The sequence below is a fragment of the Anomaloglossus baeobatrachus genome, chromosome 3, assembly GCF_048569485.1.
Source record: "Anomaloglossus baeobatrachus isolate aAnoBae1 chromosome 3, aAnoBae1.hap1, whole genome shotgun sequence".
Taxonomy (NCBI): Eukaryota; Metazoa; Chordata; class Amphibia; order Anura; family Aromobatidae; genus Anomaloglossus; species Anomaloglossus baeobatrachus.
In genome coordinates this window covers 492,254,409-492,276,723 of record NC_134355.1, presented here as the reverse complement: position 1 = coordinate 492,276,723, position 22,315 = coordinate 492,254,409, and the positions used below count along the sequence as shown (strand labels likewise).

Genomic DNA, 22,315 nt, shown 5'->3' with positions numbered 1-22,315 from the left:
CTCCACATACCAGTAATGCACTTTTACTTTCGCACTGTCCACATGTTTTGCCTCGGAGCCTTGGCTTCTCTGCGGCTGGGATATTAGTCCTTGTTAATGTCTTTGGCTTCTCAGGCTCTAGGTAAAGCACAATACAGATCAGGTCATGAGAAGGGAAAGGCAGAGAAGACGGAGGAAAGCACTTAATCACCTGTTATATATTAAGTGTTCTGTATTCTGGCAGAAACACGTCACTTACTGGCAATCCGCAGCCACAAATTATTCTACAATGTGCAGCGTACGATTAACGGAAGCTTGACTATTCAATATTTGTTCCTTCACAACTCACTAGTCAACATATGCAGCCATGCATTAGCTTAATTTAACAGGTTTGGTTATTGACAAGAGGCCAACACATGGAAATGGAATAAATCACCGTGCATCTGACTAATGGAAGGAGAAAGTCATATCTGCAAGTGAAATATGGAACCAATTTACTTAGAGGACAGAATTAGTTAAAACCTCCAGCGAGGCTGATGAATGACTGTAATGTGACCGCATACATTCACTAATTGCTCAGCAATTAAAGGGGACGTATTTCTTGGCTTCTATTAACCCAGAGAGCTTGATGAGCATGTATTATTGTACTAGTGTATATGTGTGACATAGTATACTATCGGTAATGGCCACACAATAATGTATATCGTCATGTTACGCCTCCATGTTATACTGAGCTCTTATACAGTGTCTTAAGGCCGCTTTACACGCTGCGACATCGCTCAAGCGATCTCGTTGGGGTCACGGAATTTGTGACGCACATCCGGTCGCTTTAGCGATGTCGTTGTGTGTGACACCTATGAGCGATTTTGAATCGTCGCAAAAACGTTCAAAATCGCTCATTGGTGACATCACCCCCTATTCTCGATTACCGCTGCTGCTGCAACTAGCAATGTAGTTCCTCATTCCTGCGGCAGCACACATCGCTATGTGTGACACCGCAGGAATGAGGAAACTCACCTTACCTGCGCCCGCCGGCAATGCGGAAGGAAGAAGGTGGGCGGGATGTTAAGTCCCGCTCATCTCCGCCCCTCCACTTTTATTGGGCGGCGGTTCAGTGACACTGCTGTGACGTCGCTGTGATGCTGAACGAGCCGCCCCCTTAGAAAGAAGGTGGTTCGCCGCTCACAGCGACGTCGCTAGGCAGGTAAGTAGTGTGTCGGGTCCGCGCGATGTTGTGTGCCACGGGCAGTGATTTGCCCGTGTCGCACAACCGATGGGGGCGGATACGCACGCTAGTGATATCGGTCACGATATCGCAGTGTGTAAAGCGGCCATAATGGCTGTGTTCCCACATTCAGCTTTTAGGGAGTCTTTGATGTTGCAAAATTTCTGCACCTATTATGTAAATTAGGTTAATTGTGTGTTTTTTCATTGCATATTTGTGTACATCTTTTGCATGCATTTTTTGTCTCTTGCTGATGTGTCACGTTTTAAATAAAGCTGCTTTGTTTTTGACACTTTCTGTTATTTGGCTTTGACAAAACTTTATTCATATACTTTTATGCAGATTCCATGAGTTTTTACCTGTGGATTTTTTATTTATGGAAAAATCTAAACAGAAAAACCAGTGTACCCGTAAGAGAAGCTGACATGTTATGGAGTTGAAGCACGCACCACAGGTCAGGTTACACTGAGTAAAAAAGAAGCATGGAGGGCTGGAGATTTTCATAAATTTCTATAAATCTCAGACAATTGAAATATTTCCCAGAGGGGCATTGCAGCTATAAGGGTATGTGCGCACGTTGCTTTTTACCTGCTTTTTTGCTGCTTTTTCTTCTGTGCTGTTAATGCCAAAATGGATGTGTTCTTCTATTCAAGCAAAGTCTATGGGAATTTGGGTTTCTTGTTCACACTATTGTTGTTCAAAATGCTGCCTTTTTGTGGCAGAACTTTGGTCAAAAACTCAGCTTTGCAGTGCAAAACCCAAATGGCAAAAACAATTGACATGCTGCTTCTTTGAAAAGCTGAGTTTTTGACCAAAGTTCTGCCACAAAAAGGCAGCATTTTGAACAACATAGTGTGAACAAGAAACCCAAATTCCCATAGACTTTGCTTGAATAGAAGAACACATCCATTTTGGCATTAAACAGCGCAGAAGAAAAAGCAGCAAAAAAGCAGGTAAAAAGCAGGTAAAAAGCAACGTGCGCACATACCCTTAGGATTGCAACTTCCAATACGTGGCGCTAGAGTTCATCTCCTTCCTCCCTGAAGAGACAATTTGAGTATCCCCTTGCTGGAACTGGAAGACAATGCATTTTTGACACAGTGAAAAATACACAGTGTCAAAACTCACCACAAGCCCATCGTGGGGATGCAGCCTTAGTGATCTATGGACCTGATTTAACATTTTCAGTTTTAGTATTTTTTTTTTTTTATCAAACTTTTTTTTATGGCAAATTCATCAAAATGGAGAGCGAATTTATGAAATTCGTTCAAAACTAAAAATGCTCTTCATCTTTAACTTGTCTATTAGGGCAAAAAGTTGCATATTCTGCTAAAATGAAGCAAAGTTTGCATCAGAACTACAGGCAGACAAAAAAAAAAATCCCTCCAGGGGAGTGCAACTGTGGAAAAATGTTGTGACTTTTTGAAGAGTTATAAATGATTAACCAGACAAAAACATCTGGAAACCCTAAACTCTGAACACAACGGCAAACAAAACAAAACAGGCAAACAGATAAAAAGTGACTTTTAAAAAAGGCGCAAATGTAAAAGGGAATATGACACAAACAAAATAAAGGTTCAAAATACTAAAAACTCATCAAAAAATAAAAAAATAAACACAAATGCAAATGAACCATTTCCGATGTGTCCATACTGCACCTCTGAATTCCTACATACATGGCATACATGCTTTATTTACGTGATATTCATGATGTTCATTTGTGTCAAATAAACAGGATATGCTTAAAATGAATGGTAGATGGTATTCCCACCAATGGCACCCACATCTGTTTAGACAACATATAGCCCCAGTGTGTGCCAGTGTCAGTGGAAAGGGGGTTGATAGAGATGAGCAAACCCAAATAGTAAAGTTCGGTGTTTGTACCGAACAAGGACTTTACAAAAAAATCTGTGCCGTAGTTCGGAGTTCAGGTGGTTTACATATACTGGCTACTCGCATTAGTATCGCTGTGCTTGGGTACGCTCGGTGATCAGCCCAGTGCGAGCCGCTTGCAGTATTTCAATGGCTCGCACTGAGGATGAAATCAGCGTTTTCAGATGTAGTGTGCTCACCCAAAAATTAAAAACCCTCGCCCTCTCTCAGAGAAGTGATCTGTTTATGGCTGGCTGTATGTGGGCAGAAACCCAAACTGCCCAATCAGTGACTTCCATTGGGGGTCAGGTCAAGCTCGGGTCCAGAACAGAACTTTATCTAAAGTCCGGCTGAACCTGCCAAACTGAACTTCAACGGGTCCGCTCATCTCTAGTGGTTGAAATTCCCACACGTCAAAAGCTGATGTATAATTCCTACAACATCCTCACTAACAGTAGCATGTGGCAAGGCCCATTCTCGAGACTTAAAAACTATACCCTATTTTTATGGCATTAGCTCCATATATGCCATAAATCTACCACTTGGAAATACCTTTAAGGCTGCTTTCACACCTCCGGTTTTAGCAGAGCCGGCCAATCCGGCTCTAAAACCTATGCAACGGATGCAGCGACAAAACCGCATCCTTTGCATAAGTTTTTTACATGCGGCTCGTCCGGTTTTTGCCGCTTGCGGCAGGCTACTGAGCATGCGCAGTGGAAAAAAACGCATGCGGCGGCCGGATGCGTTTTTTGCTGCAGGACGCAGCATGCAGCGTCCATAGACATGCATTGCAAATTGTGCCGCATCGGCCGGATGCAGCGCGATGCGGGTTTTTTTGCCGGACAAAAAAACGTGCCAGGCAATGTTCCATCCGGCCACCACATCGGCTAAATCTGCTGCATGCGGCAAAAAACGGACGGAACGCAAGCCCATGCGGCACAATCCGGCACTAATGTAAGTCTATGCAAAAAAAACGCAACCAGCGGCAAAAAAAAACTGTTGCGTTTATTCTGCAAAGCGCCGGATTGTGCCGCACAGGAAAAACCGGATGTGTGAAAGCAGCCGAAAAGAGTTTTCCAGTTACAAAACCCCCCAACCAGTTGGCGTTTGTATAAAAAAAAAAAAAGCTAGTTGTTTTTTACTCACTTAAGCCGGAGTCACCCAGCACGGCATGTATTTCTATGCAGCTGAGACGCTCCTGTCCAGAGAGCATCAGGCTGTGCAGGGTGATGCCAATGCAAGACTCACGCGAGTCACTCGCGAGTATGACTCCGGCCTTAACCTGAGTCTCTACCGCGGCTCCCAGTATCAGTTATTGACTGCAGCGCTGATGTCACATCGACAGCACTGCAGCTAGAAACTGAGCTCCATGGCTCCACTCGAGTTGACAGCATGATCCACTGTGCTCACTGATTGCCTGCAGCGTTGGCCTGTGATGTTAGCACTGCAGACAATAACTGACACTGGGAGCTGTGGATACGTAGCTCTAGACCTGGTCAGGGGGAATAAAGCGCAGTTTTTTTTAAAAAAGGAAAACCCCTTTAAGCAGATCTCTAGGAGAGGAGACCTCTATTTCTATAATGTGTCGTAGCAGCACCATAATGTGAGATAAAGGGGGCACAAAGAGATTTCAAGTGAAGATTGTTTGTGATGTACAGGCTCCCATGTACGTGGCTCTACTGTACACCAATGACAATGTATAAAGCAATCACCAGTAACTATAAGGCTATGTGCGCACAGTGCGTTTTTCGCGGCGTTTTTGCGCGTTTTTCGGGTGCGTTTTTGGCCTCAAAACTGCAGGACTTTGCTTCCCCAGCAAAGTCTATGAGTTTTAATTTTTACTGTCCGCACACATCTGTTTTTTTTCAGCTACGTTTTTGTGGTGCCACAAAAACGCAACATGTCAATTATTCCCGCGTTTTTCACTGCGCTTTTCATCCATTGAGTTCAATGGGATGTTGAAAGACGCAATGAGAAACGCAAATAGCTGCGTTTTGGTGCGTTTTGAAGACCAAAAACGCAGCTATAAACGCAGGAGGTGGGTAGTAAAGTGACGTGTACAGGAAGAGGATTCCTTCTGTCAGTATATACAGAAGCGTGACTCCTCCCGGTACCGTCACCGCTGCCTCCACCTCCCATCCTGTGCATGTATGCTGCCGTGCGGCGCCATGTACAGGCAGGAGGTGGAAGCGGCTGCGAAAACAAAAGTTAACAGTAGAAAAAAAAAATATATATATACTCACCTGTCTGCAGACTCCCGGTGCCATGCCCGCTCCCATCTCCTCTCACGGTATCGCCACCCCCGCTCCGGCTGTGTGCAGACGGCCGGGAAACCTCCCGGATGCAGGACCTGGCGATGGATCACCTGATGCAGTCACCTGACGCATCAGGTGATCGTAAGTATCGCGGTGACGCGGGCGCCCGGCCGGTATTAGTGGATGCGTCAGGAGACTTCATCCCTGATTACCGGCAGCTGCTGCAGCGATCGGACAGGATCAGACTCCCGCCCCATCGCTGCAGGAGCTGCCGGTAAACAGCACATAAGTGAGTATTATTTTTTTTATTTTTTTTTGCACCGATGCATCAGCTGATTGTATAATCGGCTTTTATACAATCAGCTGATGTGTGATGGGATTCAGGCACTTGATCCTGACACATCATCTGATCGCTTTGCCTTCCAGCAAACCGATCAGATGATATTGGATCCGGATTGGACGGCGCGGGACCCTGACCCAGGATTACTGCGGAGGGGGGGTTCTTTATTTCAATAAAGATGGAGTCACTAATTGTGTTGTGTTTTATTTCTAATAAAAATATTTTTCTGTGTTGTGTTTTTTTTTTATCTTCACTAGAAATTCATGGTGGCCATGTCTAATATTGGCGTGACACCATGAATTTCGGGCTTAGGGCTAGCTGATAATATACAGCTAGCCCTATCCCCATTATTACCCAGCTAGCCACCCGGCTTCAGGGCAGCTGGAAGAGTTGGATACAGCGCCAGAAGATGGCGCTTCTATGAAAGCGCCATTTTCTGGGGTGGCTGCGGGACTGCAATTCACAGCGGGGGTGCCCAGAAAGCATGGGCACCCTGCACTGTGGATTCCAATCCTCAGCTGCCTAGTTGTACCCGGCTGGACTCAAAAATTGGGCGAAGCTCATGTCATTTTTGTTTTAAATTATTTCATGAAATTCATGAAATAATTTAAAAAAAAAGGGCTTCCCTATATTTTTGGTTCCCAGCCGGGTACAAATAGGCAGCTGGGGGTTGGGGGCAGCCCGTACCTGCCTGCTGTACCCGGCTAGCATACAAAAATATGGCGAAGCCCACGTCATTTTTTTGTTTGGGGGGGCAAAGAAATCCTGCATACAGTCCTGGAAGGAGGATGCTGAGCCTTGTAGTTCGACAGCTGCTGTCTGCTCTCCTGCATACACTATTGGATGGAGGATGCTGAGCCTTGTAGGTCTGCTCCCCCTGACTCTCCCTCAAGCATACAGTCCTGGATGGAGCATGCTGAGCCTTGTAGTTCTGCAGCTGCTGTCTGCTCTCCTGCATACACTATTGGATGGAGTATGCTGAGCCTTGTAGTTCTGCAGCTGTCTGCTCTTCTGCATACACTAGTGGAGAATGAAGAACACATTGATGAAGGAAATGACATCAGACCTTTTTTTTTTGTTCACTGATAAAAAACGCATAAAGACGCAGTGAGCAAAAACGCAGCAAAACGCAGCAAAAAAACGCACCAAATCGCGGCAAAACGCGTTCGTTTTTTGCCGCGTTTTTTTGACGCTGGTGCGTTTTTTTGCAGTTTTAGCGGCCAAAAACGCAGCGTCAAAAAAACGCAGTGTGCGCACATAGCCTAAGAATGCCTAGTGATGGCATTACATTTTATGATTTCTAACTCGGTATTATTCTTTATTAATATGTTTTCTCTTGTTCACATAGTGTAGAATAACACAAATGTAAGCAGAGAAACTGAGTTGTCACCAATTATAGATGTACATCTTACAATCCTGTAAGGATTAAATGTTCTCTGATTAACCAGGGTAAATGACAAAGGGCCAACCTCCATAGGTATATGAACTTCAGCACAATGAAGATCACTAAGTAATTTTCCATCCATGATTGCAGAACAGATCCACAGTGAAATGAATAGTAAATCCACCACAGCATTAACCTTTAAACTATGACCCGAGGACACTTATTCATCCAGGGATGTGACTAAATCCCAATATTGTGTTCCCTGTGTATAACAGCAGCACAATATACTTAGTGCTCTGACTTTGTTCGGGCCTCTTTTCACTAATATTCCCTGTAACAAAGCAATCCACAGAAGTAATTATTATAAAGGACTTCACTATCACTGGCGCATTTGGAATTAATCATAGCTTTCGTACCTATTAGCAAGTTCATGCGTTCACAAAGATAATTAGCTATGTCTATTTCAAAACAATTTGTTACATTTTTACCTGCAATTGGATTCTGGAGGACTTTCAGTTTTATTTTCCCAGCAGAAAACTAAAAAAAATCACAAAGGATAAATCATATTATGGGGGAGCGACAATACAATACAGGACACACATTAGGATGCTGCAACATAAATTAAAGAGAACCTGTCAGGACGCTACGACTAAACTGGTAACATGATTGTATAGGACGAAGTACAACAATAAAAATGACACCTGTCTTGTACTAATCCGATGTACCAGAGCCGAGAAATCAAGCTTTGAAGCAATATGCAAATTAGCCAGGAAGTGCAAAGGGGACATGTTGATGTTCTCAGTGTGGATATGACACACCCCCAAAACACTTTCAGGCTAATTTGCATGTGGCTTCAAAGCTTGATTTCTGGGCTCTGGTACATAGGATTACTAAAAGGCATGTATCATTTTTATTATTTTATTACAATCTAAATAGTTATACTCTTAGTTTTAAATAGTAGTAGAAAAATGAAGAGCACTCACCGATAGTTGCTGTGCAAGAGGTGGGTATTTTATTCACATGTGCTGGTTAACATGCTGTAGGCAAAGCGGGGAGGGAGTGAGACGGGACAGCACGTCAGACGACGGCCGTTTCACACCCTATACTGGTGCTTCGACGGGTCTGACCCACCTCTTGCACAGCAACTATCAGTGAGTGCTCTTCATTTTTCTACTACTATTTATTGTGGATTTTGTTGCTCTTTCATGAATAAGCACCCCGTAGCTGTGAAGAATTTTTTTCTAGTGGTTCTGTTGCCATAATGTAGCTGCGAATAACCAGCGGTAAAACGCTGTGTATGTACAAGGATTGAAATCTAAGCATCTCTACATATAGAGTAGTGCCCTGTCCTTCTTGCCATTATTGAATATACTCTTAGTTGACAGGTTCCCTTTAAGGCCTCTTTCACACATCAGTTTTTTGCCATCAGACACAATCCGGCGAACTGCAGATAAAACAGATCCGGAGCCGTTTTTTTCCTCATAGACTTGTATTAGCGCCGGATTGTGCTGCATGGCGTGCGCCGGATCCGGCAAAAATTGTCTGTGTGGCCACTGGAAGCAACATCCAAAGGAACATTTTTTGGGACTGGCGAAAAAACGGATTGCGACAGATATGGCGCTGTCCGTCTTTTTTTACAATGGATGCCTATGGGCGCTGGATCCGTCTTCATCCATCAAATGACGGAATCAGGTGACGGATCCGGTTTTTGTTTCTGGGCATGCTCAGACGTTGTGTAATTTCACTTATGGTCACAAAAAAAGTTCTCTCTCTCTCTCTCTCCTCCATAGTAAATAACCTTTGGCCTGAAGGGAAAAAATGAGACGGATCCGTTTTTTTACCGGATCCATCCCATCAGTTTTGCCAGAATCTGCGACGGATCCATTGCATCAGGCACAAACCGGATTGTGCCTGATGGCAAAAAACTGATGTGTGAAAGTAGCCCAAGACATCTATAAGGGGGTTTATAAGTCTGTAGCTAGTTTAGGGATGATTCATTCATTTCTACATCACTCTTTATTTATGTCTAATTACTGTTTTCAGCTTCCTGATGCCTGGCCAGAGAGGGTTAAATGCCCTACAGCCATGAAGGGGTTCACTTTATTTTAGTGTGTACTGTTTTGATGGAGCTGTTTAATATGTATTCACATCAAACCTGTACCTTTTGTATTTGATGTTGTGGCAGCTGTAATGTCAGATTTGGCACCTTCAGCGGATAATTAATGGGCATCGCATAGCGTTTTCATACAGTGAGGAGTTTCAAATCCCCAATCCAGATTTCAATACAAAATATTATATTGAAGGAAATACAAAGAAAAGAGTAATCCCCAGCACAAAGCTGTCAGTCTCCCACCGCAGACTTCTTATTACAATAAATGGATCCTTGATTCTGTTCAGCATACTGAAACTACAGCTCACAAGCTGATTGCTCCCTGCGTTCTGCTGGTTATCTACTTGACTATGACAGACAGCGCCTGATAGACAGCGTGCCACAAGGGTAGTGAGCCTCGTGTTCCACTGATGATTTATTTTTTGACATTCATACTGATTTACAATATGAAAAGTGCATGGTATCCGTGAACGCTGTAACAATGTGGGCATAAAAAACAGTTCATTGTATTTTCTCTGGGGTACAAATGTCCCTGAGAACAGTGGCATTCTGCCAAGGAGGCAGGCCATGAGATCCTATCTAACTCATACATAGGGAAGATCAGCACCAATTCCCTTAAAAATCTATCCATATTCCGGGAAGATCATCAGTTACACGTCAGCTCCTTTCTGCACTCTTGTAAATAACATAAGTAACTTATATAGGTAAGGGCAAATTGAGATGTCTGAGACATGGTTTGTGTATAGACCATGATTTACGGACTGTCGATGGATCTTCCGATATGAACTGAAAGACTTCTTATTTACTTATGTGCAACACCGGGGTGAGGGAATGCGTGCAGCACAACATGAAGGGAAAGCTAGGGAGATGTCAAGGAAGACCCTGGCAATATGGAGAGGGGCCACTACTTCCCACTCACCTGTGGATGATCCCTGCACTACCTAATGTCTCTAGACGGGTCCTTTCCTCCATGTGCCTATGCCCTGAACTTACAACCCTGAACTTACCCTGACAAGGTGATGGCCAGTGGGACACTAGTCCCACAACTACAATAAAACAACACAAGGAAGGTAAGGCTAGGTTCACATTTCCGTTGTTTTAAATCCGTCAGGTCCATCAGCAACGGATCAGTTGTTTAGATGTCAACTGACGCAACAGATGTGTTTTTCACAGGATTCCTTTCACAGGAATCCTGTGAAAAAACTGATCCGTTGCGTCCGTTGCATCCGCTGTGCGTCCGTTTTTTGACGGATCAGTCATGATCCGTTTGTGTTTGGGACAGCCCAGTGGGTGTGGAAAACATGCTGGGCATGCTCAGTAGAGCAAGATGGAATCCAGCACTGGATTCCGTTGTAAAATGGATTACATCGGAATCAAGCACCATAGACATCTATCACAAGCTTGACGAATGGCGACGGATTCCTGCGCGACGCGTTAATTATGACGGCCAGAAAAACGTTACATTCTGCGTTGCTCCCGCCCGGCAGTCAGTCAAAAAACGACTGACCGCGACACAGTGGATGCAATGCAAGGTCATCAGTCGCAATCCGCCACTAATACAAGTCTATGGGACACAACGGAATCCGCTAAACGGATGCCATTGTTTACCATAGCCGCGGATTGTGACTGATACATTATAACGGAAATGTGAACCTAGCCTAAGACAAACAGGTGGGGAAAGACACAAAAAGAGCACTCCTAGGATCCTAGAAAACTTCGCACCTACAATTGAAACAACACCCCAGCTATGCAAAGACAGATCTCTATCACCAGCATGCAGAAAAGCCAGGAGTGGGTACATATAGTGGAAGGGCATGATGTCAAAATGCTGCAGCTGTGATTAAGGCTAAGAGTAATCAACAGGGAAAAAGACCTTAACCCCCTCATCATCAAAAGAAAGTAAATACACTCCAATACAAGATGTAACCTGCAAATAGGACACACTCCTAACACTATGAAGCTTCATGCGCACGCTGCAGTTTTTTCTGCACACAAACTGCACACAAACTACAAGCAAAACTACAACCAAAACTGCAACCTTGTCACAAAGAGCCTGAAAATTTAAAAAAAAAAAAAAAAAAATGCTTGTAATGATGGTGCAATTTTGTTGCTTTTTTGGTGGGTTTTTATGGCACGTTTTTGTCAATTTTGACTTCTTGTGTTTGTCAGTATAGAAAGTGTGACAAAACTGCGCCAAAAAAGCAAGAAGAATGAGCATGCTGCATTTTTTTTGTCAGGTGTTTGTGACAAATAAACTGCAGAGAATAAAAATGCAACATGCGCACAGCAAATCTGAATTCTCATAGACTTTGCTGGGAAGTCAAAAGTCAGAGGTTGCTGACAACAAAACTGCATCAAAAAAAGCAACAAAAACTGCAGGGTGCGCATATAGCCTAAGGCTATGTGCGCACTTTGCGTCGAGGTAGTTGCAGTTCTAAACGCATCCTCTGGCAGAAATGGTCTTCGTCAAATTTGGTTTTGACCACAAAAACGCTATAAATTCGCTTGCGTTTTTACCGCGATTTCCATGCTTTTTCATTGCTTAAAGTCAGATGCGTTTTGCAGACAAAAACACTGCTAAATAAAGTTTAAACATTCACACACTATGAAAAAAACGGAAAAAATAACAAATATTATGGAAAAATCATACACAAAATAGCTGTTTTTATTAAAATGATAACTGTGTGTTAATATTTTATGTATAAAATAATGTTAATTTAATGATTTTCATAAATTTAATTGTCGGACTATGTGTGTGTGTGTAAAGGGACATATCATGCCCTTAATATAATGTCAAAAACGCATGCAATTAAATTGTCAAAAACGCATGTTTTCTGCATCAATAAAGCATGTAAAACGCTAAAATTTTGATGTAGATTGCATTTTGCAACTTCTCATTGACTCTAATGTTAGCAAAACCCAGCTCAAAATGGCAAAAACAATTGACATGTTGCTTCTTTAAACGCTGAGTTTTTGACAAAATTCTTGCATCCAAAACGCTGTTTTAAACAGCATTGTGCGCACAAGAAAGCCCACTTTCCCATTGACTTTGCTGGAGAATCAAAACGCATGCATTTTGGCATTAAAAAGCTGCAGTTGAAAACGCTGCGGAAACGCATGAAAAAAAACGCAAAGTGCGCACATAGCCTAAATGTTATCAAGTTCACATCAGAAAGCTTGCAGCAAGTCCATGCATTGCAGTCCATACCTTTCCTGCGCTTTCTTTATCAGGCCGTTGATTTCCAGCATGTCCAGATATCCAATGATATGGATTTGACCTCCTGCAAAAAAGTCATTGTACCTTACAAGAATTTGTATTTATTGCCTGGGAACATTATGAATGCTAACAAAGGATTTATATTTATAACAAAGATATATTATTATGACATTATAAAGATTATTGGCATTTGGGGAGTTAAATGTAAACATTTATATGAGATGTACCACTCTCATATAACCTATTGAGGCATAGTTCTTTAGAATGGAATCACTGGAAGTCTGATACTTAAGGGGGCTTTACATGCAGCGATATCGCTGGTGAAAGCACCCGCCCCCGTCGTTTGTGCGTCACGGGCAAATCACTGCTAGCAATCGCTCCCTCCATGTTTTGGAAGTGTGTGTGTGATTTGCTGCTCCTGCACCTGTGATGCCTCCACTTAGTAGGGGCTTAGCTGCATCCTGGTAGAGTACTAGTTTTTGGCCTGGGTGATGTAAAACTGCAGCCCTTCTTTGTTGTAATCACTAAAAATGAAGCAAAACTGTATTGTTGCTTTTTTTGCAACATTTTTGCACTTCCTCATTGCTCATATGGTGTAAACAAGCTGCAAAAATGCTGCAAGAATTGACCCTGCAAATTTTATAAACGCAGCAGTTTTCAAATTCAGTCAGGGGAAAAAAGCAATCGTGTGCATGTTTTCTGAAATCTCAGTTTTTGCTGCTGCGGTAAAAAGCAACATTTAATTAGCATTAAAAAAACAGCAACAAAAAGAATGCTGTAAAAATACAACATGTAAACATAACCCTACACAAAGGGAGATATAGGCAACGGTGCATGTAGGCTGCGGAGCCTGGAATAGGAGAGTATAATTTTTTTCTTATATTTTTCTTGCATTATTTTGCACCATATACGGACACAAACATGAAGAGACATATTTCTTTAATATTTATCTGTTTGGTTTCCATTTAGTTATCTGTCATATGCTGGACACCTACATTGAAACCAAGCAGCCCATATTAGGCTATGTGCCCACGGGACAACGTACCCGCGGATTTTGCCACGGAAAACCTGTGGATTTATCTGGATTTTCCAGATAAGTCCGCAGGTTTGCGCAGGTACAGACACTCCCCATGTTATCCTATGGGATTTGGGGAATGCTGCGGTATGTGCAGCTGCGGAATATGCTGTGGATGTCCAGCAGCCGCATGTAACTTCATGTCAATTATTCATGCGAAATTATCTGCGGAATTCCCGCCTTTCCACTATGGAGATAGAGGCCGGTACGTCCGCAGGTATTTCCATACTTGTTCCACAGGTTTACTGCAACAAAAATGCTCGAATCCAGCAGCAATGGATAACTGTGTGTGGATTCCGGGCAGTAGCTGCGGTAAAGTCCAGGTGTATGTTGTCCGGTTGGCACATAGCCTTATAGTTCAGCTATACCTGCCCTTGTCAGGGAGGGGAAAGCCAAGGCCTGACCGTCATTAGGGATAACCAGGGCACATACCTGAATGCTTCTGGAGGACTATAATGCCATTGGAAACTTGGATACTCAGTACCCTGACCCATGGAAATGGTGAAAACATTTTCTTCTCATATTTTTGGGGTGCAATATACCTTGATTGTTATTTAACAAATACGGTCAAGGACACAATTGATTTAATAGTATGTGACCACTGTTAATGCCGTCTCATCAACATAACTGATCCACATGGTGTCACAAGTATTTATATGTCCATCACCACTCTCATTTCTGTCTATCATACTACCCGCTCTCTACGCTCTGCAAACAACTTTCGACTAACAGCCACACTAATCCGAACCTCCCACACCTGGCTCTAAGACTTCTCCTGAGCTGAACCACTCCTCTAGAATGCTCTACCCCAAGAAACTAGGACGAACCCCAACTAACACCGCTTCAGAAGCTCCTTAAAAACACATGTTTTTAGGGTAGTCTATCACCTTCCCTAATCGAAGTCTGTTCATATTTAGCCCCTCTACTATTTTTCAGAACATAATTCTCTGTCAAACTCCCCCGCACCCAAAAGCATCACAAAGATTGGCTGGTGATTGGCTCAGGCATCCTTCATTTATCCTCCATTTCTTTGAGATGACTGGGTCATCATAATAATTGAGCACCTGTACCTTGTGTCACCCCCACCTCATATCTTTGTAGATTTTAAGCTCTCATGAGCAGGGCTATCATTATTTTTGCTTTAATTATTGTATTTTCTTTAACTGTTACTAATGTTTGTTTGTATATGAACCTCTGAATTGTAAAGCGCTGCTAACAGAGCAAAAGAGAGGGGTGTTTGATACTGCGCCACTGGGGTACTGGGGTAAGACCCTATATGCGCTTTTCTCTCCACAGATTTCTTGTCTGAATTGTAAAGCGCTGCGAAATATGTTGGTGCTATAGAAATAAAGATTATTATTATTATATCTGCCGTGGTAGGTTGGACCACCGTTTGGACGTTCACTCGTCTATATTCCTATGGATTGTAATCACATACTTATACTGTAGTCTGTATTTCTGATCGCAGTCACCAATAAGGTGCACATTAACCCTGCTGTTCTGTTTGGGTCCCAAAATTAAATTTGAGACCCTGCATATTATTTATTATGCAGATCTGAAACTTGTGATTAATTGACTTTTCCTCATTTGAGGGGTTCTAACTATGAGTGTTGGGGTTTTTTTGTTTGCTTTTTGCTACTCGCTGATTGTTACACTTGTACTGTTTGGGTCAATATGACCCGATAACATTTTATACTGTTCAACAGGTCTTTAATTATTTCTGCCTGCAAAATGTACTTGTTTTCCTGTGTACTTCATTTCATTATTCAAAAGGGTGGAAGTTTCACTGTTCTTATCAGTAAGCAAGTGCTATGGATACTTTGTGACAGCAAAAGTTCATACGCTGTAAATACTCAAATGTATACAAGAAGAAACCCCGGATAAAGAGCTGAAAAAAATCAGGGTATGGGAATTGTTCTCGATTTGACTTATGGACTAAAAGGACAAAATGTCACATGTGACAACTTCTTCACATCCTATCAACTGGGCCAGATGTTGCGAAAAAGACAACTTACCAGGCTGGGTACTATAAGGAAAAACAAGCCAGAACTGCTGCAAGGTATTTTAGTAAAAGATATGTGTATAGTTCTTTTTCATTTACTGGAGATACAACAGTTGTGTCTTACGTTCCCAAAAAAAACAGGTCTTTCTAATGAGCACAATGCAACATGACAATGCAATAAGTAATCGAGAAGAAAACCGAACATATTACATTATAATGCCACAAAAGGGGCAGTTGATCAAGCAATATCAACATACGCATGCAACCGCAAAACCAATCAGTGGCCAATGATTATATTTTACAACATTCTGGATTTTTCTGCACACAATGCATTTGTTTTATGGAGAGAAATTTAACACAATTGGAGCAGAAATAAGCTGCAGAAAAGAAGATTTTTTTCTCAAAGAAATAGGAAAATCCCTGGTTAGGCCGTATATCGAAGCCAGAAAAGTAAACCCCAGAAGTGAAGGAGCAGCAGCCATTGTGAATAGTGTCCAGCAGCATACTCAAGAAACAGACTGCACAGTCTCCAGCAGCACAGCTACGATACTCATGGCCTCCATCCGTACAGCTACAATACCCACCACCTCCACCAGCACAGCTACGATACTCACGTCCTCCACCAGCACAGCTACGATATCCACGGCCTCCACCAGCACAGCTACGATACCCACGGCCTCCACCACCAAAGCTACGATATCCACGGCCTCCACCAGCACAGCTACGATACCCACGGCCTCCAGCAGCAAAGCTACAATACCCACGGCCTCCACCAGCAAAGCTACAATACCCACGGCCTTTACCAGCACAGCTATGATACCCACGTCCTCCACCAGCACAGCTACGATACCCACGTCCTCCACCAGTACAGCTACGACACAGCTACAATAACTACGTCCTCCACCAGCACAGCTATGATACCCACGGCCTCCACCAGCACAGCTACGATACCCATGGCCTCCACCAGCACAGCTACGATACCCACGGCCTCCACCAGCACAGCTACGATACCCACGGCCTCCACCAGTACAGCTATGACACAGCTACAATAACCACGTCCTCCACCAGCACAGGTACGATACCCACGGTCTCCACCAGCAAAGCTACGATACCCACAGCCTCAACCAGTACAGCTACAGCACAGCTACAATACCCACGTCCTCCACACGCACAGCTACGATACCCACGGCCTCCACCAGCAGAGCTACGATACCCACGTCCTCTACCAGCACAGCAACAATACCCACGTCCTCCACCAGCAGAGCTACAATACCCACGTCCTCCACCAGCACAGCTAAGATACCCACGTCCTCCACCAGTACAGCTACGACACAGCTATAATAACCACGTCCTCCACCAGGACAGTTACGATACCCACGTCCTCCACCAGCACAGCTACGATACCCACGGCCTCCACCAGCACAGCTATGATACCCACGGCCTCCACCAGCATAGCTACGATACCCACGGCCTCAACCAGTACAGCTACGACACAGCTACAATAACCACGTCCTCCACCAGCACAGCTACGATACCCACATCCTCCACCAGCACAGCTACGATATCCACGGCCTCCACCAGCACAGCTACGATACCCACGGCCTCCACCAGCAAAGGTACAATACCCACGGCCTCCACCAGCAAAGCTACAATACCCACGGCCTCCACCAGCACAGCTACGATATCCACGGCCTCCACCAGCATAGCTACGATACCCACGGCCTCCACCAGCACAGCTACGATACCCACGTCCTCCACCAGCACAGCTACGATACCCACGTCCTCCACCAGTACAGCTACGACACAGCTACAATAACCACGTCCTCCACCAGCACAGCTATGATACCCACGGCCTCCACCAGCACAGCTACGATACCCACGGCCTCCACCAGCACAGCTACGATACCCACGGCCTCCACCAGCACAGCTACAATACCCACGGCCTCCACCAGCAAAGCTACAATACCCACGGCCTCCACCAGCAAAGCTACCAGCCAAAAAAGGAAGAGATGGAGCTTTTGTCCATCTTATTGTGACAATAACACAAATCTGACAAGTGCTGGGTGTGCAAAATATCTATGTAAAAGACAATGGTTTTATTATGTGTTCAATGTAAAAATGCATGAACCCGTTCAACCTGTTAAGAATGAAAAAAAATCTGAAGTTTTTATTATTTATCTTTTGTTGCTTTATAAAATATGTTATCAAAAAGTTAGATTTAGTTAGATTTCATGTTATAGTAATAGAAATCTAAAGCATGTTTGTTATTTGTGTGCAGAATGCTATAAAGTGAACATAATTGCAAACAGCCCGTGTAATATTTTTCTGAAAAAAATAATGAAAATTAAGTTTTAATTTAATTTTTCATATGTTTATGATCAACCATGTTCATATAAAGTTTAATAATGTAATAGGTATTCAAATAAAACACTCACAGTAGCTAAAAATCAAGATTTTAATAGGTCGGGTCATATTGACCCAAAACAGTACAAGTGTATAGTAAATGCGAACAGAACAGTCGGGTTAATACTCTTTTAGCTGAGGTTTAAATCCCGTTCTAGCTCTGTCAGATGAATTCTATGCATTTTATGGTTTTCTGATCACTTGATGCATTTTTTTTTTACGTATTAAGCAAAAAACCGTTTTATCATAAGGCTCACGATTTACTGTAAACAGGTGCACTAATGACAGATGTTATTTAATAGCTGATTTGTGTCAGTAAATAGAACATTCCTGCTTACATTAAAGGTTGCAATCAGACTGTGACTTAGTCCTGCTCACACGTCTGCATATTTTTATTTTAACGTGTACCAATGTCAGTGAAATGTACTATTTCAATGCTTGGAGCCTTTTTTTCTACATTTGCAAACAATAATGTATAAAGTAACAGTATTACTTTTAATATTAGGAGATGATTTTGTTTTGATTTGTGTTTTGTTTTTGCAAGATATGAGCCAAGTTTTTTTTCTTGTTACAACTGAGAACAATGCACAGTGCCCGTCGGAGCAATGCTGTATATGGCCCCCTTCACACGTCAGTGATTCTGGTACGCATGCCTAAAATGGCAGTAAAAATACAAGCTCAGAAAACACAGAAGGGCGGTAAATCGATAATATACTGCGTCTAGGGAAGCTTCTTGGCCAGATCTAAATTATAGTGACAACTAAACATTGTGGCCCCAATTCATCAAATTAAATTGGGAAGTGTTAATTTGAAGCGTATTACTGCTTGAAATATCGCAACATTTTAGCGCAACACTTTGCAAAAATATTGCAACTTTAGGTAATTTTTATGCAAGTCCTGGTCAGCTCCAAAAACTTTTTGAAAAGTGGGCACAGTTTAGTCAAGAGGGGGCATAGCAAAGCAGCGCCAACAAATTCATCATTCATCATAATTTATCCAAAAAAAAATGGTGCAAATTATGACTGAAATGTACAAATTTATTATCTATCAGTAGGATTAACTCTCCTAAGCCGTCTGTATAGGCATGTACGGTGAAGAAAAGAAGTATTTCATACACTGCCGAATTTGCAAGTTTTCTCACCTACAAATAATTGATAGGTCTGTAATTTTGATCGTAGGTACACTTCAACTATAACAATCAGAATCCTCCCCAAAAAATTCAGAAAAACACATTGTATGATTGTTAAATAATTAATTTTCTTTTTATTGCATGAAATAAGTATTTAATCAACTACCAACCAGCAAGAATTCTGTCTCTCAGGCCGATTATTATTTCTTTAAGAAGCTCCTATTCTGCACTAATTACCTATATTAAATGCAACTGTTTTATCTCGTTACCTGTATAAAAGACACCTGACCACACTCTCAATCATACACTAACTTCACAATCATGGCCAAAACCAAAGAGCTGTCTAAGGACACCAGGGACAAAATTGTAGACCTGCACAAGCTGGGATGGGCTACAGGACAATAGGCAAGCACCTTGGTGGGAAGTCAATTGGCACAATTATTACTAAATGGAAGAAATACAAGATGACTGTCAATCTTACTTTTTGTCCAGAGCTCGATGCAAGATCTCGCCTTGTGGGGTAAGGATGATTTCGAGAAAGATCAGGAATAAGTCCAGAACTACATTGGAGGACCTGGTCAATGATCTGAAGAGAGCTGGGACCACAGTCTCAAAGATTACCGTTAGTAACACACTACACCGTCATGCATTTAAATGCTGCAGGGCATGGAAGGTCCCCCTGCTCACGTCAACACATGTTCAGGCCCGTTTGACATTCGCCAAAGATCATCAGTATGATTTAGAGGAGGCATTGGAGAAAGTCATGTAGTCAGATGAGACAAAAATAGAACTTTTTGGTATCAACTTCACTCGCCGTGTTTGGAGGAAGAAGATAAATGACTTCAACCCCAAGAACACTTTCCCAGCTGTGAAGCATGGGGGTGGAAACATTATACTTTGGGGTGCTATTCTGCAAAAGTAAGAGGACGACTGCACAATATTGAAGGGAAGATAAATGGGGTCATGTATCGCGGGATTTTGTCCAACAACCTCCTTCCCTCAGTAAGAGCCTTGAAGATGGGTCATGGCTGGCTCTTCCACATCACAATGATCCAAAGCACACAGCCAGGGCAACTAAGGAGTAGCTAATCTCCAGACCTGAACCCTATTGAAAATCTTTGGAAGGAGCTGAAACTCAATGTTGCCCAGTGACAGCCTGAAACTTGAATAATTTGGAGGAGAATCTGTATGGAGGAGTGGACCAAAGCCCCTGCTGCAGTGTGTGCAAACTTGGTCAAGAACTACAAGAAACGTCTGACCTTCTGTAATTGCAAACAAAGGTTTCTGTACCAAATATTAAGTTCTATTTTTCTATTGTATCAAATACTTATTTTATGCAATAAAATGCAAACTAGTTATTTAAAAATCATATAATGTGATTTTCTACATTTTGGGGGGGATTTTGTTTGTCACAGTTGAAGTGTATCTACAATAAAAATTACAAACATCTCCATTCTTAGTAGGTGGGAACACTTGCAGTGTATTAAATACTTATTTTCCCCACTGGAACTTCATGGGATGCTGAATAAAAGGATACCTTGATATTTGAGATCTGATGTCTTATTCCAGGAAAATCTGCATTTTTCTTAAGCTATTAATTTTCTAAGCTATTAAGATCCATGGGCCAGACACAGATCTCCCGGAGAATCTGCCTCTAAAGATTATTTTAAATGAGAGGGGGAGCTAACAGTATGTGACAAGTAGATCCGACTGTCATGAGGGACTATGGGGATAGTGGGAAACCGGGGCCCCTAAGCTGACCCTCAGACTAGGGGGCCCTGTGCTATTCCTATTCTCAGAGATACTCTTAATGCTGGGTATATATGAGTCTCCTTCCTGGCCCTACTCCTGACCAGCCTAGATCTTATACCCCCTCTCTCGGGGGGGGAAGGGGGGATTAGGACAGGAATGTGATGTAACCCACAGAAATGGACAAACATGGGGATCCAAAACTCTCACACAGCACACAGAGGAATAAGACAACAAGAGGGCGAAAACAAGAGAAGGGTGGAAAAAACAAGATTACAGGTAACAGGACACCACAGCTCACAGACCAACACAGTATAAACTATAGTCGGCATGGTGAAAGATCTCTTTGAACCTACGTATGAGAGGAGCAGATGTGATATGCTTCCCCACACCCTATGATCACAGAAGCCTAACAAGTGGGCAAGAAGAGATTAACTCTTGCTAGCTTGTCTATAACTGAGCACACTGCTGGTCGATGCCCGATTCTACCTTTGTAGATCAGAAACACCAGAGAAACCATCAGGTGGAGTGTCAGAATCTGCAATGTGAACAGCGTCTGATGCCACCATGACAGTCGGGGAGTTTTGTGTAGAACTCCGTGTGACACAAACTGTCAGTCATTACATGTCTCACACTAGTAATGCCCCTTTTCATTTAAATATGCTCTGAAGACTGATTCTCGGGGAGATCAGTGTCCTGCCCAAAAATCTTAACAACTCATTTACAAAATATGAAAAACGTGAATTACCCTGGAATAAGAAATTGGATCACACATATCTCAGTATCACTTTATTCAGCTTCCTGAGCACAGATCACCTATAGATTATCATTACTTTCTAATAAGCTCCTATAAAGATGCATTATAATGCAAATTATCATGTAAGTTCAGCAAAAAATGGCTTTTGATGCAGCATAAAAAAGTGTTAGTGATCAGGGATTTAAAGACAACCTGTCAGCATGATTTAGCAATCTAAAGTAAAACATGGCTGTAATAGCGCTGTAATATTGATGATTAAAATTGATATCTTTGGTGAAGAAATCCGCTTTGTGGTTCTTGTTTGAGGAAGACCAGCCATGGAACCAAACAGCGTACTTGCCGCCCACGGCAATGACGGCGGCAGCATGAAATTTCAAACAAAAGGCGGGTTTCTGAAAATCAGTGGCCTTTCATTGAAATACCAGAAGCAGGCCGAGGGGTCGGAGCAGAAGAAGAAGACCATACCCACAGTCCAACACACTGCACCGAAAATATAAGAAAACTTCAAACTCTGATTAAACAAGAACCACAGATCAGATTTCTTCACCAAAGGTATCAACTTACTTAGTGTGAGAACAGCATTATGGCCATGCCTTTACTTTACATTGTGAAATCATACTGACAGGTTCTCTTTAAAAACCTTTATTAACTAATTGTTGTTCTAAGTGGTTTACCAATGTATGGCTATTATTATTAAGCTGGCATCATCTTTGTGTTCTCCAATAATACATATTGACCTCACTATCAATGGCTGCTTTTGGAAGACATGGTCATGGGATGTGAAAAGTGAACGTTTGGATATGATGGAGACCAGGCGG

General features: G+C 42.6%; 1 protein-coding gene across 6 annotated transcripts in view; it reads right to left on the bottom strand.

Annotated features, from left to right (window-relative positions):
* The window catches only part of ZBBX (zinc finger B-box domain containing), a 341,437-nt gene that overhangs the window by 225,110 nt on the left and 94,012 nt on the right, over positions 1-22,315 (bottom strand). For all 6 annotated transcript variants that reach the window (XM_075338565.1, XM_075338563.1, XM_075338568.1 and 3 more), the window contains 3 exons: positions 12,374-12,446; positions 7,544-7,592; positions 11-117 (listed from right to left, as the gene is read on the bottom strand). In XM_075338565.1, the coding sequence (XP_075194680.1) occupies positions 11-117; positions 7,544-7,592; positions 12,374-12,446 (229 nt within the window). The remainder of the gene's footprint in view (positions 1-10; positions 118-7,543; positions 7,593-12,373; positions 12,447-22,315) is intronic.